At 43.0% G+C, this 16803-nt stretch overlaps 1 protein-coding gene across 1 annotated transcript in view; it reads left to right on the forward strand.

Moving 5' to 3' along the window:
- The window catches only part of LOC135405072 (F-BAR domain only protein 2-like), a 76331-nt gene extending 65922 nt beyond the window's left edge, over positions 1 to 10409 (forward strand). The window contains exons 5-6 of the mRNA XM_064639789.1: positions 7254 to 7298; positions 10284 to 10409. Of these exons, the coding sequence (XP_064495859.1) occupies positions 7254 to 7298; positions 10284 to 10354 (116 nt within the window). The 3' untranslated portion in view covers positions 10355 to 10409. The remainder of the gene's footprint in view (positions 1 to 7253; positions 7299 to 10283) is intronic.
- Positions 10410 to 16803: the final 6394 nt, after the last annotated feature.

Consider the following 16803-nt stretch of genomic DNA (forward strand, 5'->3'; position numbering starts at 1 on the left):
AGGGGTGGTGACACTGGAGATTTGAACCAATCTGCGCTCCTGCGAAATATAAACATACCACAAGCAAACGGAAGAGAAGAGTTGTAGTTTGGTTGTTGAAGAAGTGGTAGCCATGTTGTGAGTTACGAGGAAGGGGCTCAGAGCCCCCTTGGAGGGCTCTGACCCCCTCCCAGCCCCGGCTGGGGGGACTGCAGAGACTTGGAATAGTGTTAGACTGAGCTAAGTGTCTGTAGTTAAGCTGGGAGATGTTTTCTCCACCGTGGGCAGCGGAGACAGAGCAGAAGCAGAGATGCAGCATCCAGAGACTCTGGCTGAAAGCCAACTGATAAGAACTGAACCAGAGAAACAGCATGCAACTGAGTAAGGAAGACACCGAGTTGTCTCGGAGAGCCGAGAAAAAGAGTCAGCAGCAGAGCTACAGAGTTCTGGGGGTAAGAACTGAACCAGACCTCCCCCCAAACTCCTTTGAGACCTCCGAGAAAGGAGGAGTAGATGGACTCCTATTTGAGAGGAGCCTTGGAGTATAGCAGCACCGGAGAGAGAGGAACTAAGAAGCTCAAAGACGTCTGACCGGGACGGCCAGATGGAATGCAGAGGGGGGTGACCTTGCTTCCCCCCCCTTGCTGCTGCCACGTTGGCAGCCTGAAGCAGAGCACAGGAGCTCTGCAAAGGGGAATCTGAATTCCCTGAAGATACCAGACTGTCACGTAGACCTCCTGTACTTCGTGATATGACCGTGGTGGAACGACCTTTGTCTGGGGTGATGTAGCCCACGGAAGACCCCTTTGCCTGCGTCAAGGGGGCGAGAGAGGAGAGGCTTGGAGGCCTCCCTCGTGAGTGCTGGCAGAAATCCAGCTATCAGCTGCTGCATGTGGAGAGGACAGATGACTGCTGCTGTAGATGATACTTCTGCTTAGAGACTGGAAGGGATCTGTCCTTCTTCCCTCCTGGACTTTTATTTGGAGGGGAGAAGAGATCTGATCCATTGTAAATACTTATGTCATGGTAGAGATAGTTGTGATCGTGTGTATAATGTATTATAATATTTATTTGTACAGTCATTGTAATATATTCCCTTTCCCCCATTTGGAGTCTGGTGTGTTTTGTCTGGAAAAAACCCATCTCACATTGGATTGAGATGTGACAGGGGGCTAGGACTAGGGAATTAGAATTTTTAGGATCTCAAACCATGACACACGTTCAGATGGAAAAATGTACTCTCACTTGAACATGTATGATATGGCTGGACTCTGATGTACTATTGGATTTCCTACCATGTGTCCTAGGATGGTTTTTAATTTTTCCTCACCACATAATAAGAAGCACAGAGAAAATAATGGACCCCAAGCTCAACCTGAAAGGACTGTGCATGGAGTTCAAGTACCTGACTACTACACATGGGGAATGAAAATGTCTCTAATGTTAGAAAACATATTTATCCCATATGTTACCCTTAAGAGGCACCAATTTACCTTGGAAAACATCACTTGGTCAGTACACCTAAAATAATTGGACTCTCTGTGCCTTTGGGGATGTAAATACACAGGTACAACAGGTATCAAAGATGGCATTACAAAACCAATTAGCTTTAGATATGTTATTGTTAAAAGAACACGGTGTATGTGGAATGGTAAATTTGAGTGAAGGGGAATGCTGTATCACCATTTATAATGCTACCACCTCTATAGAAGAAGAACAACAGAAGATGAAGGAAATCTCTGACCAGAGCAGAGAACTCTTCCACAAGCAATGCAACTGGATGGACCCAAGCTCTTGGCTACAATCAATTTAGTATCTCTGGGACTGAAGGGATGGGGAACATGGTTAGCAAAAATAGGAATGTCATTGTTTATTGCTTTATATTTTTAATGATTGGTGTAGTCATTGTCCTTTGTATGATCACTCATGCTATCTCTTCCCTTTCCTCTTTCTTTTCTCCTTCTGTCTACTATGTGAAAGTCACCACTCTCAAAGAAGATTTGTAGTGAGCAACAGAAGAGAAATCAATGTTTTAAGACACGAGGTGGCTGTGAGGAACTGGACTTTTTAAATTGCCTTAAAACATTGCTACTGGAGAGAGCTGTGCAAGCCTCCTGCCAGGGGATTGAAGATAAGACTGAAGGGAGGAGGCCATAGCCCACAAGCTTTTAGATTTGTGAGGTCCTAGGGGTGAAGTCTTGGGTGTGATGCTTCTTTTAGGTGTGTGATGTTTATCTAAAGGAGACCAGACTTTGACTATGTGATGCTTATGTCCTATGAGCCAGGCTGTGTCAAAAGCAGCCTTTTGTGCACTCACCCATCACTGCCCTAGAGAATGTCTGGCTTTTAGCAGGGATGCCTCTGGGGTAGCCCCCCCTCCCCAAGTCTAAATGACTTTGTAAAAACCAGTACCTCCAGGCTCTGCAAAAGCAGCCCCCCCCACACACACAGGAGGGTTTCTCAGGGTATATAAACCCACTGAATTTTGTTTGGGCTTCTCTCCTCCACCACTCCCCAATGGACCAAGACACTCACAACAACAACAGCCAAGTTTGGCAGAGACCTTTGAATCTCTATAAAACTTTTTTCTTTTCTCTCTTTCTTTCTCTCTTTTCCCTTGCACATTTTCTTGGGTGTCTATATTGCAACCTAAATGGCTAAATACCTGTTTTCCTTTACAATACCTGTATGCTTTATATTGCCATGTTACTGTAGATAACAACCAAAACGGCTACATACCCGTTTTCCTTTGCAACCAACTTGTTCTAAAATAAATCCTATATATATATATATATATATCTGCAAACACTGATCATCTAGTATTGTTTTACTTTAATTTACTCCAAGGGATTTAATAATAAATCAAAAGTTACTCCTGCCTGGTAGGGCAGGTTGTAACAAGTGTATTTAAAATTTCCAAGTTGACTTTGTAGAGAAAAGTGGGACCTGCTTACTGAATTTTTTTGCATGGTTTCCATCTCATTACTATCTCTGCCAGTTCTTCAGTAACTGAGAGTTTTTCAGATTGTGTTTTATAGTCTTCTCATTGAGAAAAGAATACATTGTTGCAAGAGTAATGTGAAGTTTTCGGGGGAAAGCTGACCTCTATTAAATCAAATTAAAATTACTAATCTGATCATCATATCTGTGTGTGTTTCAGTACTAAGCATGAGTATTTGTCTCTTACCAAGTTGTAAATAAAACACTCTCAAAGACAAATGTTAGGCAACTGTAATGGACAAAATACAGAAACTTTGTGTTGTTAACAAAATCTTTCTTCTGATAGAAGTGAAGATTGAAGATAGAGATCTGAAATAAGGATTGGTTTTACTTGAGCCTGTAATATTTATATATTTTAATCATTAGTGTGAGAGTCTTAAAAGTCTGGATATCAGTCTTAATAGCTGGGAAGGGTAAAGAAACTTAAATGGCATTTAAGACTGCTTTGAGATTGGCCTTTTGATATTCTGCCCTCAAGAGCTTCATTTGGAAACTAAACAATTACATTATGATGTTTGATGAATTCTACTCCCAGGTTTTTTTACTGGCAGGGAAAATTTTGCAGACTTGGTCTTAATTACAATAAATACAAGTAATTACTTTGAGCACGCCTTTTTTATAAAGAAAATTATGACATCTCTGCAAATTTTTAGAGAAAATATTTGGTAGATTTTATCTAATGTCTAAAATAATTAAATTTGTTTAGCATTAGCGAGTATCAAGTTACATCATCAGATTCTCAGTTGTCTTTCTATTTTTTTGACAAAAGCATAATTTTTTTCATTTGAAGTTTGAGAAATTCTATAAAAATATAGTGGTTATACTGAATTAAACACAGATTTACACTGTAAGAGTTAAATATACATGTTAGGAGTTACATTGCAAATAGAACCATATGAGGTACTTAATTTCATGCAGTTACTCCCAGTTGTGCAATTCACAATGTTAATTCACAGCTAAATTACTTTTTAATTTCACTGTGGCATGTCCAATGATTTGCTATGTTCTACTACTTTAATACATCTGAAGCTTGTGTCTAAAATCTGTTTATATCAGCTACTTATTTTAAGACTGACTTTGAAAAAGTTCAAGTGAAAACTGGAAAATGCTTGCAAGTACACATTTTATGGTGGATGCTCTAGAATAATTGTAATTTCATAATAAAGATAAATAAATTAGAGTACTTATTAGCATGTGTATTTTGAGAAGTTTCTGTATTTGAGGTTTCTACAATCTATTTACTTCCAGTTGCTTGTAATTAAATTTTCGAGATTTCAGTGTCTCACCTAAAGTAGTTGCATAAGGTGCAATGGTGGGGGAGGGAAGTTTGGTTACCTTAGAGTACAGAATTGGGAACATCTTTGTGGGTTTTTTCCTCTGTCTTATCTTTAATGTATGCATATATAAACTTGCGTATATTCCATCAAAATCATTACAGAAAGATAAGTAATAACCCCTGTGTCACAGTGCAAAGATGCTAAACTTGTATCAGCAATAGCGTGGCCAGCAGGACCAGGGTGGTGATTGTTTCCCCTGTACTCGGCACTGGTGAGGCCAAACCTCAAATCCTGGGTTCAGTTTTGGGCCCCTCATGACAAGAAAGACATTGAGGTGCTGGAGTGTGTCCAGAGAAGGGCAACAAAGTTGGTAAAGGGTATGGAGCACAAGTCTGATGAGGAATGGCTGAGGGAACTGGGGTTGTTTAGTGTGGAGAAAAGGAGGCTGAGGGTACACCTTATCGCTCTCTACAACTACCTGAAAGGAGGTTGTAGCCAGGTGGGGGGCAGTTTCTTCTCCCAGGTAACAAGTAACAGGACAAGAGGAAATGGCCTCAAGTTGCACCAGGAGAGGTTTAGATTGGATATTAGGAAAAATTTCTCCATGGAAAGAGTGGTCAGGCATTGGAACAGGCTGCTCAGGGCAGTGGTGGATTCACCATCCCTGGAAGTGTTCAAAAAGCATGTAGATGTGGCATTTGAGAACATGGTTTAGTGATGGGCTTGGCAGTGCTGGGTTAACAGTAGGACTTGACGATCTTCAAGGTCTTTTCCAACCTTAACAATTCTATGGTTCTAATGAGGGTTAGAATTGCCCTTTGCAATGACAACGGACTTACCTTGTCTCAACTTGCCACGAATCCTGATTTAGGATCCTCCTAACTACTCCAATTTGTCATTAATGGGCAATTTAGACCACTTAAAGAACCACAACCTAAAGTATCGGCAAAAGTAGTTTTATTGAAATATGATGTTATAAAAGTGCAACAAAGTTTGATGGCAAGGTTCACTCTATTACTGTACTGCACAAAGGATATAACAGTGATTCAAAACTACCAAGGCAGAATCAAAGTTACCAAGACAAAATCTTAGTGCTCTATATTATAATGTTATAAGCAATATCATAGATCTGTACTTGGTAAGAGATCTCTTGACCTCGAGGAGCAACCTTGAGAGGCATCCCAGCTCAAGGGGAGATCACTGCCATGCAACCAGATGCTTAGCAGGGAGAGCTCAAAGAAGGCTCACTTAGCCTGTCATATTTATGGAATAAAGTGGTTGACTTGTAGTCAAATTGCATAAAATGGGAAAGGTATCCTTGTACACACAATTTTCTTTGTTCCTTGATAAATGAGTCTTGGAAAAAACACCTGCTATTCATGTGTTCATTGCATGATTGGTGTTCCAAGCTTGTATGCATTGATGTGCATTGATGCCCCTTTGTGGGTTTTCAGAGAATGGATTGGAACTAGAGAAACTCTTGGCCTGTCTACAGCTCAGGTTTTTCTGTCGTTTGGAACCTGTACCAAACTACTCCCAGTTCAGTTAAGGGGTTGAGTGCATCTGTCACACAACTATAATGGGAAACCATAATAATAAATTTATTTAGATAGGGCACTTAACCAGTGCTCTCAGCTTTTTTGTCCTGTGTAGTCTTAAAGATTTTTTAAAAGCTTTTTATCTTCTTTATTGCTATGTTTAAAATTCTGCACATAATTTTTAGCTGTCCAGATAATTGGCTATGAAGAGGAAACAGAAAAAACATGAATCTCAAAATTAGGGCTATAGTTATAGAATGATATAATCACAAAATGGTTTGGGTTGGAAGGAACCTTAAAGCTCATCCAGTTTCAACCCTCCTGCCATGGGCAGGGACACCTTCCACTAGACCAGATTGCTCAGGGCTCCCTCAGCTTCTCTGGGCGACCTGTTCCAGCCAGTGCCTCTCCACCCTCACAGTAAAGAATTTCTTCCTAATATCCAATCTAAACCTATCCTCTTTCAGTTTAAAGCCATTCCCCCTTGTTCTATCACTACATGCCCTTGCAAAAAGTTCCTCTCCAACCTTCTTGTAGGCCTCCTTTAAGTACTGGAAGGCTGCTCTAAGGTCTCCCTGGAGCCTTCTCTTCTTCAGGTTGAACAGGCCCAACTCTCTCAGCCTATCTTCATAGGAGAGGTAATCCAGCTCACTGATCATCCTGGACCTCCTCTGGACTCGCTCCAACAGGTCTACATCTTTCTTGTGTTGGGGGTCCCAGAACTGGATGCAGTAAACCAGTTGGGGTCTCACCAGAGCAGAGTAGAGGGGAAGAATCACTTCCCTCAACCTGCTGGTCACGCTGCTTTTCATAGAATCAGAATTTTTAAGGTTGGAAAAGACTTTTAAGATCATCAAGTCCAACTGTGGGTCTCAGACATGGTCTTCTCCTACAGCTAGTAGTTCTTCATTTTTCCAATCCCTGCCCTTCACCTTCTGTACCTCAGGCAGTGTGGCTGGAGCACTTGTTTGTGAAGACCAAGGCAAAAAAGTCGTTCAGTACCTCAGTCTTCTCCATGTCCTGGGTAACCAGTCTCCCACATACTTCCTGTCATGCTTTTATCTTTTTGATTTTTTTTACATAGCTCTTGTTCATTAAAAGAAGACAAATTAAAAGCCTTACACTATATTATAGATGCAATTTTGAATGAGAAGAGGAAATAAATCAGAAATTTTTCATGTGGTTATAAGATAGGAAATTAAATTGCATTTAGACAGTGTGCACTAGTATTTTAATTTTTTCAGTATGAAAGAGTGAAAATATTTAATGATTCACTGTACATGTATGATTTTGCAGTCTGACCATTGGCAGAGAAATTGTGGTTTTCAGCTGCCACCTAAATTTTTATTTATATTGTTTAGTATTTTCAGAAAATATTAATAGTTGTTAAAATATCTTAGGGTTTAACCTTCAAGATTAAATTCAACCTAATGTTTATCTTTGTTTTTATTTCTTTAAGGCCCTATTGAATTTGAGGAATGTAACACATCCAATGCAGTTGAAGGTGAGTTGCTGTATCATAGTTATTTACCTAAGAATCCTGTGGATAGGACCTGAACCTGAGGAGAGAAGAATATTCACATTTTAATTTCTGTAGCCCAATAGGCCAAAAAGCTGTTTTTCTTTTGAGAAACAAACTTCTATGGAAATGAGACCTAAAATACTTTGTGCGGGTAGGTTTAGATTAGCTATGAGGAAGTATTTCTTTACTGTGAGAATGGTCATGTACTGAAACAGGTTGCCCAGGAAAGCTGTGGCTGCCCCATCCCTGGAAGTGTTTAAGGCCAGGTTGGATGGGGCTTGGTGCAACCTGGTCTAGTGGAAGGGGTCCCTGCCCATGGCAGGAGGGTTGGAACTAGATGATCTTTAAGGTCCCTTCCAACCCAAACCATTCTGGGATTCTATGATAAGCCTTCTGACTGAAGCAAAGGCAATAGATGTTAAGAAACTACTCTCACATTCCATTTGTCATTGTTTTGGTCTGGATAAAGCACAGAAAGGAACTAAATCCCAGGCTAGCATTTAAAAATAATTTTGAAGCTATTTCTGTCTCTATTAAACTATAAGATATGGTTGAGTTTATAACTACCTGATTTGTGAGAAGTTTTGATTTATTTCACTCTGAATATTTCTAAAAGTAAAGAGATTCCTTATGTGTTGTGTAATGTATTTCTGTAAATGGGAATACTGAGGGTTTTTTTAATGATGCGCTCAAATTGTCAGTTGTTAAATTATAGAAACCAAATTATTTCCACCATTTTGCCTAAAGTCTTGCTGTAGGTAGTATCTTACATCAAAATAAAACTGTAGACTAGTTGGATCAGATGCTTGCACTTGGTCATTTTGTTTCAAGTTTGGCAGTCTACTTTGATTCAGCAAAAAATGGGGAAAGAATCAGACATGGCAGTAAGTCTGATGGAATATTTAAATGTATTTTAATTGTAGTGCATTAAATGGGTATGAAAGCAAACTTTTTTTCTTTACTGAAGCTATATATATCCAGTACTAAAACCAGGGAAGAAAAGACAAAGAGAAGACGTAGTTCTAGACTCAGAGGGAGACAGCATTAGAGCTGGCTACAGCATTGGGAAATCATGAAGTCAGCATCAGCTGGGAAGTCAAGAGACGTTAGTTTTTACAGGACCAAGATGCTACTTTTTAGGATAGACAGGGGCTTGCAGGTATCAGGAACATGCAAGGAAATAAGAACAGGGTACTGAACTGCAGTAGTTGAGTTCAGTTTCTGACCTAAGTGCATTGGCTATTCAAGATTGGTTGGATCAATAGCTCCTGTTGAGTTTCTGTGAGCGGAGTCCCTTTCCTCAAATCTGGCAGTGCACCCATCTTCTATAAAATAAGTTACAGTCTAGCATACCCAGCTTGGAGAGTTGGATGTAAAACAGAGATGAGTTTTATAAAGGTTTATGTTATTAATGTGTTGTGTGAACCATATCTTTTTTTTTTTTTATGAAGCCGATGTGTTTTTGGTAGGCAACTCAGCCCCACACAGCCGCTTGCTGTCTCTCCTCCAGTGGGATTGGGGAGAGAATCAGAAGGGTAAAAGTGAGAAAACTTGTGGGTTGAGATCAAGATAGTTTAATAGGGAAAGCAAAAGCCACGTGCACAAGCAAAGTAAAACAAGGAATTAATTTACCACTTCCCATGGGCAGGAAAGTGTTCAGCCATCTCCAGGAAAGCAGGGCCCCATCATGCATAACAGTGAGAAGACAAACACCATCACTCTTAACATCTCCCCTACCTCCTCCTTCCCTCAGCTTTATATATTGAGCATGATGTCATATGGTCTGAAATATCTCTTTGATCAGTTGGGGTCAGCTGTCCCCACTGTGTCCCCTCCCATATTCTTGTGCACCCCCAGCCTACTCACTGGTGGAGTGGTGTGAGTAGCAGAAAAGGCCTTAACTCTGTGCCAGCACTGCTCAGCAATAATGAAAACATTCCTGTGTTATCAACCCTGTTCTCAGCACAAATCCAAAACACAGCCCCATACAAGCTACTGTGAAGAAAATAACTCTGTCCCATCCCAAAGTGGCACATTATGTTACTGAACAACAACAACAACATGACTAGGCTTCGCGAACAAAGATTTAGGAAGGCTCTATCCATGTTTGTTACAGGCACGCTGGTGGCTTATGAGGCCAATACGAGATAGACATATCCGATTACAAAAGGCACAGCAGAAAGGCTCCTTAGATGGTGTATTCAGCAGGATGCGATTCTTTCTGCATTGTCTTTTCTCCTCGAGAGTGATCCTGCGTGCGTTTTCAAAGGAAACGGCAGCGTTGTAGATGGTGTATCTCCAGGCCTCCCGATTTGAGGCCAGAGTAGACCAGTTATGATGATCAATATGACCAAGGCTGAGATGTTGTTTCAGGGAGTCCTTGTATCTTTTCTTCGGGGCAGCCGGGGGCAAGTTCACCGTAAAGCAAGATCTTAGGGAGGCGGTGGTCCTTCATCCTTGAGACGTGCCCTGCCCAGCGCAGCTGTGTTCTCAGCAACATGGCCTCAATGCTAGTGACTGTTGCTTGTTCTAAAACAGATGTATTGGTCACATAATCTTACCAGCGGATGTTTAGGATTGTATGGAGGCAGCGTTGATGAAAGCATTCTAGGAGACGCAGGTGGTGGTGGTAGATGACCCATGATTCAGAACCGTATAAGAGAGTAGACAACACTATGGCTTTGTAAACACTGATCTTGGTGCTTTTCTTCAAGTGTTTATTACGCCATACTCTTTTATAGAGTTTTCCAAAAGCACTATATGCCTTTGCTAACCTGTTGTCTATCTCCCCATCAATCTTACCATCTGAGGAGATGAGGCTACCTGGGCTCCATACCTACCTCCACTGTTAGATTTTTGTATCACTTGTCATGGCGGCATTTAAAAGGTATTGGCATTGGTATGCACCGGTGTCTGACATATATACTCATTTCTTTGATCTTTAAATGATAAGTGTTTGTTTCACAGGGATAAAACCACGAAAGAGGAAGCCTTTTGGTTTTTCAGGAATAATGAAAAAAGAAAAAGATACTATGTAAGTATATTCCCAGCTTGAAACCTTGTCTTATATAAAAACTAGCTGATGTTTAACAAAAAAATGGTTTTATAACAGAAGTTTAGAGGAGTGCCATGAATATTAAAACATTGCAGCTATTTAAAATGTTTCTAACTAAAAATTTTAAGGAAATAATATAAATGTTTTCATAGCAATCTACTCATGTTTAATTCTTTCCTCTGCAGAGGTAAGTAGTTCTCCCTTGTTCTACATTTGAACATTGTAGATAATGTGATTCTCATGTGTATTCCTAACAAAGTAGTAGCTCTGTGTGTGGAAAAAGTATTGTATGTCTGTGTTCGCAGAATTGAAGCTTCATTTATTTGTTAGAAAAACTTTTGTGTACTGTATAGAAAGACAAAAAATGTTGAAATTTTTTTCAGTAAATCATGTGCACATTGATTTCTGAAAGACCATCATTCTAACTCATGATTGATGTCCCACCATGACAAGTTGACACTGGTTGGATGCCAGGTGTCCACCAAAGCCACTCTGACACTCCTGTCCTCACCTAGACTGGGGAGAGAAAATATAATGAAAGGCTCATATGTTGAAATAAGGACAGGGAGAGATCACTCACCAATTACCATCACGGACAAAACAGACTCAACTGGGGAAATTATTGAATTTATTACTAATCTAATCAAAGTAGGATAATGAGGATAAACCAAATCTTTAAACACCTTCCCCTCACCCCTCCTTTCTTCCTGGGCTCAACTTCACTCCCTTCACTCTACCTCCTCCCCACAGCGGCACAGGGGGATGGAGAATGGGGGTTGCAGTCAGTTCATAGAATCATAGAATATCTTGAGTTGGAAGGGACCCACAAGGATCATTGAAGTCCAACTCCCGACCCTGCACTGGACAGCCCCAAGAATCACATAATGTGCCCGAGAGAGTTGTCCAAACACTTCTTGAACTCTTGCAAACTTGGTGCTGTGACCACTTCCCTGGTGTTACAATCTGCTTAAAAGTTGCAGAAAGAACTTCAGATTCTAATATTCCCTTGAGCAAAATTAAAACTCATGCAAGTTATCTGTTGATACCAAAACTGATTTTATTAATTTCTAAGAGATGCAAAGAGAAAGAGGAAAAAATAAGAAAAGGTGGAAAATGCTAAGATTACTTCTAGAAGCAGAGAAAAGATACCACCAAAAACTACTAGCTGATCTGTATGTGTGTGTGTGGGGAGAAGCTGTTTTCTGCCTTTTTTTTTCTCTCTCTCTGCTGCTTTTTCCAATGTTATCTCTTTAACTGCAGAGTGTATGGGGGGGTGGGGGGGATGTGGGGGGGGTGTCTTAACAGCTTTAGCTCTCTGGAATGCAGTCAGGATGTGGGTTTCGCCGCTCACGCTGAGCTGTATCCCAGGCCGTGCAGGGTCCTGTTCAACTACTCCTTTCGGCCCTCAGAACTATGGTAAGGGTAGATATAACTCACGCATGTCGCATGGTGGGTCTCAGTCCTCTCTGGGCCGGCCGACTTCCAGTTCTTCAGTGGCAGGCAGGCAGCATATGGTGGCAGGAGAAAAGGGGAGGGCGAGGTGGGGAGAGACTCTCGGCTGCAGTAGCCAATTGTCTTTCCCACTCCTCTTTCCCTACCTTTCTCAAATTTTTCCTCAACTTTTATAGTGTTCAAAGGCTGTTGTATGTGATTTCTTGGCACATAGCCCTATTCAGATGTTTGAAGAGATATGATAACCATGAACAATAACAGGATCTTTTGGCAGGAAAACTCCAGCAGGAAGCTCTGGTGAGAACTTCTGGTAGAAAGCTGTCAGACAATTTTTGGTAGGAAGTTTTTTGACAGGCAGAAACAATGGCGAAACATTATTTTTTTGGCATTTCTATGTTATCTGTCTGTTACACCTGGGGAGCCTGTTCCAGTGCCCAACCACCCTCTAAGAACCTTTTCCTAATATCCAACCCAAACCTCCCCTGACACAGCTTCAAGCCATTTCCTTAGGTCCTGTTACTGGTCACCACAGAGAAGATATCAGTGCCTGCCCCTCCACTTCTCCTCATGAGGAAGTTGTAGACTGCAATGAGGTCTTCCCTCAGCCTCCTCTCCTCCAGGCTGAACAGACCAAGTGACCTCAGCCACTCCTCATATGGCTTCCCCTCAAGGCCCATCACCATCTTCATTGTCCTCCTTTGGATGCTCTCTAATAGCTTTATATCTTTCTTATATTGCAGTGACCAAAACTGCACACAATATTCAAGGTGAGGCATCACCAGTGCAGAGCAGAGCAGGACAATCACCTCCCTCAAACGGCTGGCAATGCTTTGCCCGATGCACCCCAGGACATGGTTGGCCCCCCGGCTGCCAGGGCACACTGTTGACTCATATTCAACTTGCTGTCCACCAGGACCCCCAGGTCCCTTTCCACAGCACTGGTCTCTAGCCTCTCATTCCCCAGTCTGTCCTTATGTCCAGGGTTGCCTCATCCCAGGTACAGAATCTGGCACTTTCCCTTGTTGAACTTCAAATGGTTGGTAATTGCCCAGCCCTCTCATTTTTCAAGGTCTTTCTGCAGAGCTTCTCTGCTTTCAAGGGAGTGATCAGCTCCTCCCAATTTAGTATCATCAGCAAATTTACTTAGTATACCTTTGAGTCCTGCATCCAAGTCATTTATGAAGATGTTGAAGAGAACAGGCCCTAAAATGGAGCCCTGAAGAACCCCACTAGTGACCAGCTGGCCTGATGACACCCCATTTACTATAACCCTTTGTGCCTGACCTGTGAACCAGTTGCTCACCCACCACATGATGTGTTTATCCAGCTGTGTGGTGGATATTTTGCCCAGAAGGATCCTGTGAGATACAGTATCGAAAGCTTTACTGAAATCCCATAAGATTACATCAACTGGCTCGCCTTGATCAACTAGGTGGGTGTAACAGGGAAGGGACTAAGCCAAAGGGAAAACACAGGTTCGAGAGATACTGGTACGTGAATAAACCAAACACCGTTGCTAGTTGGCAAAAATAATAGCTATTTATTAGGAAAAGGTGGCCAACCAGGGAAAAGGGAGAAAACAAAACAGGCGCCTGAGGGAGAAGGATTGGGGCGGAGGAAAAAGTGCACCAAAAGACCCTAGGAAGAAGGCTTCCCCCCCATACTCACCAAGGTATCACCTGTAAACAAGTCTTACCCATCCTAACCAATAACGAAGTCTCTCTGCAGCAGCTGCGGGTTCATGGGGGGTGGCAGGCTCCCACTTCAAGCAGGTGTCCCCGCTGAAAGCAACTTGATCCATCGTGAAGAGCCGGCCCCCCCCAAGAAGCGTCTCAGCTTTTTATAAAGTTTTTTGAGAGCACCTGCCCCGGGGAGGTGTGGCCAGCACCGCCCCGTCAGGGCTCTGAATCCCACCCCTTCTGTTATGTAAGTGCACCCCTCCTGCGCGTGCGTGAGCACCTTGGAAATCCCCTGACGCAGGCGCAGTGATTTTGGGGGGGTCTTCCCAATTGAGTCTGGGGGATGGCCTTCAGCACCATCATCATCACTTTGTCCTCCAACTGCCCCTGACGAGCAATTGACCAATCACAACAGACCAATTAAAACAGTTTACACAGAAGCTCTCCCTCCAAGGCCAAGTTCACTGGTTTATCAGAAGACTTGGCAGGAGAAAATATAAACTAACTGCAGGTGGCTAAGGTCAAACACAGACCAAAAAATAACATCCCAACTTCGTCCCGATACAGTGGGTTACCTTGTTATAGAAGGAAATCAGGTTTGATAAGCAGGACTTTCCTCTCATGAAGCCATGCTGGCTGTGACCGATGATGGTGTTATCTTTCAGGTGTTTTTCAGTAGCTTCCATAACAATCTTCTCCATAATTTTACCAGGCACTGAAGTGAGACTGACAGGCCTGTACTTTCCAGGGTCCTCCTTCTTGCCCTTCTTGAAAAGAGGGATGTTAGCCAGCTTCCAGTCCACTTGGACCTTTCCAGATTCCCAAGACAGTTTAGAAATCTTTGAGAGAGGTCTCATGATGACATCAGCCAGCTCTTTGGGTAGCCTAGGATGAATCCCACCAGGCTCCATAGACTTATAGGGATCCAGTTGGAGCAGCAGATCCCGCACAAGTTCAGGGTCAGCTGGGAGTTGATCATTCTTGCAGTCATGGTCCTCCAGTTCAGGGCACTGGGACCCCCCAAGCCCATCATCCGTGTTGAAGACAGAAGCAGAGAAAGCATTAAACCTCTTTGCCTTGTCTCTGTCCTTGTTTGTGAGGTGACCATCCTCATCCTGTAATGGGTCAATGTTATTTCTGCACTGCCTTTTGCTATTAACGTATTTTAAAAACCCTCTTTTTATTGTCCCCCACAGTACTGACCAGTTTCAACTCCAATTGAGCTTTGGCCGCACAAATTTTCTCCCTACAGTGGCAAGCAGCATCCCAATACTCCTCCCATATCACCTGACCTTGCTTCCACTGGGCATACACTTTCTTTTTTTTGCCTTAGCTCCAGAAGATCCCTGCTCAGCCAAACCGGCCTTCTGCCTCACCTGCTTGACTTCTGACATTTTGGAATTGCTGCTTGTGGTGGGGGAAAAAAAGTGGTTTTCCCCCTGGAGTTAAAAAAATGGTAACCCTCGAGGGGGTGGTGTCACTTAGTATTGATCCAATCAGCGCCCCTGCAAAATTTAAACATATCACACCAGACCGGAAAAGAAGGATGATGAGGTAGTTGTTGAAGAAGTGACCATGTTCTGAGACCACGAGGAGAGAGAGAGAGGGGGCCAGGAGCCCCGCTGGGGGGCCACGACCCCCCAGCCCCCCCAGATGGGATTGCAGAAACTCAGAAACAGTGTTAAACTGGACCGAGGTCTGTGACTGAAAGGCTGGGAGTCTTTCTCCACTGTGAGTGGGCAGCAGGAGTGGCGACAGAGACAGCAGTGAATGGAGAACTATGGCAGAGAGCCAGAAAGAGATAAGAAGCAGCAAAGGCAGCATGCAGCCAAGCAGGAAGACACAGAGATGTCTAATGGAGAGAGAGAGAGGACTAAGCTCTACGGAGACAGTTTTGGTGTAAGAACTGAATCAAAGCCCCCCAAAACCCCTCTGAGACCTCCTAGAGAAGAGGGGTGGACTTCCAAACTCTCTGGGAGTCCTAAAATGCAGCATGCAGCAGAGAGAGAGAGGAGCTAAGAAGTTCAGACGTCCTGGAAGCTGGACCAGGATGGTCGGACGGAATGCAGAGGAGGGTCTTGCCCCCCACACTTCTGCCAGGCTGGCAGTTTGAGACAGAGCAAAGGATCTCTGATAGAACGCTTGAAGCAAAGACTTTCAACTGAAAGCTGCCCTAGATGTTCTGACTCAGGGGAGCTTGAATCCCCTGAGGAAGGGACCTTCATGGGGGTCTTACACCCCATGATATGACGTGGTGAAGCGAGCTTTTGTCCTGGCAATCGCAGTCCACGGGAGAGAGACCTTCGCTTGGAGTCGAAGGGTTGAGAGGGGTGAGAGCAGACCCCCCCCTTGTGTGTAATGGAAAGAGATCCAGCTACAACTTCAGCTACGATTGCTGCATGGAAGAAGAGAGAGACTGCTGCCCTAAACGTGGAAAGGATCTTTCCTTCTTCCCTTCTGGATTTTTATTGGAGGGAGAAGAGATTTGATCCAATGTAAATATTGCTTTATCATAGGAGAGATAGTTAAGATTGTGTATATAATGCATTATAATATTTATTTGTGTAGTGATTGCAATATAATTCCCTTGTGTTGTGTCTGGAAAACCCCTCTCACACTGGGGTGAGTTGTGGGAGGGGGGCTTGGACTAGAAACTTGGATTTTTAGGGGTCTCAAACCATCACACTGCTCCTGTGCCCTTAGGAGGTGGTGCTCAACATTGATGGATCCCATCACCTTTAAAAGCATTTTCCTAGGGGACCTTACTAATTCCCTGAGCACCATGAAGTCGGCTCTCACTCTGTGGTCACTGTGGCCAAGACGTCCACCAATCACCATTTTACTCATGAGATCCACTCTGTTAACAAGCACCTTTCCTAGTCAGCTCCCTCAGTATCTCTACCATGAAGTTTTCATCCAGATATTTTAGGAATCTTCTGGACCTGTTTGCACCAGCTGTGTGATATTCCCAGTTAACATCTGGCAAGTTGAAGTCTCCCATAAGGACAAGGGCAGTTGATTTAGAGGTGTCCCTTGGTTCCTCGAAGAATACTTCTTCAGAGTCATTATCCTGGCTGGGAGATCTATAGTAGACTTCCACGATGACATCTGCATTATTTATTTGTCCCTTAATCCTTACCCAGAGGCTCTCAACCGTGTCATTGCCAACTGCAAGCTCCATACGTTCCAGTCTCTCCATTACATACAATACCACCCCCTCACCTCGCCTGCCCATCCCTCCTGCAGAGCCTGTAACTGTCCATCATGGTATACCAGTCACAGGACTCATTCCAACAGGTTT

The sequence above is a fragment of the Pseudopipra pipra genome, chromosome W (assembly GCF_036250125.1).
Source record: "Pseudopipra pipra isolate bDixPip1 chromosome W, bDixPip1.hap1, whole genome shotgun sequence".
Taxonomy (NCBI): Eukaryota; Metazoa; Chordata; class Aves; order Passeriformes; family Pipridae; genus Pseudopipra; species Pseudopipra pipra.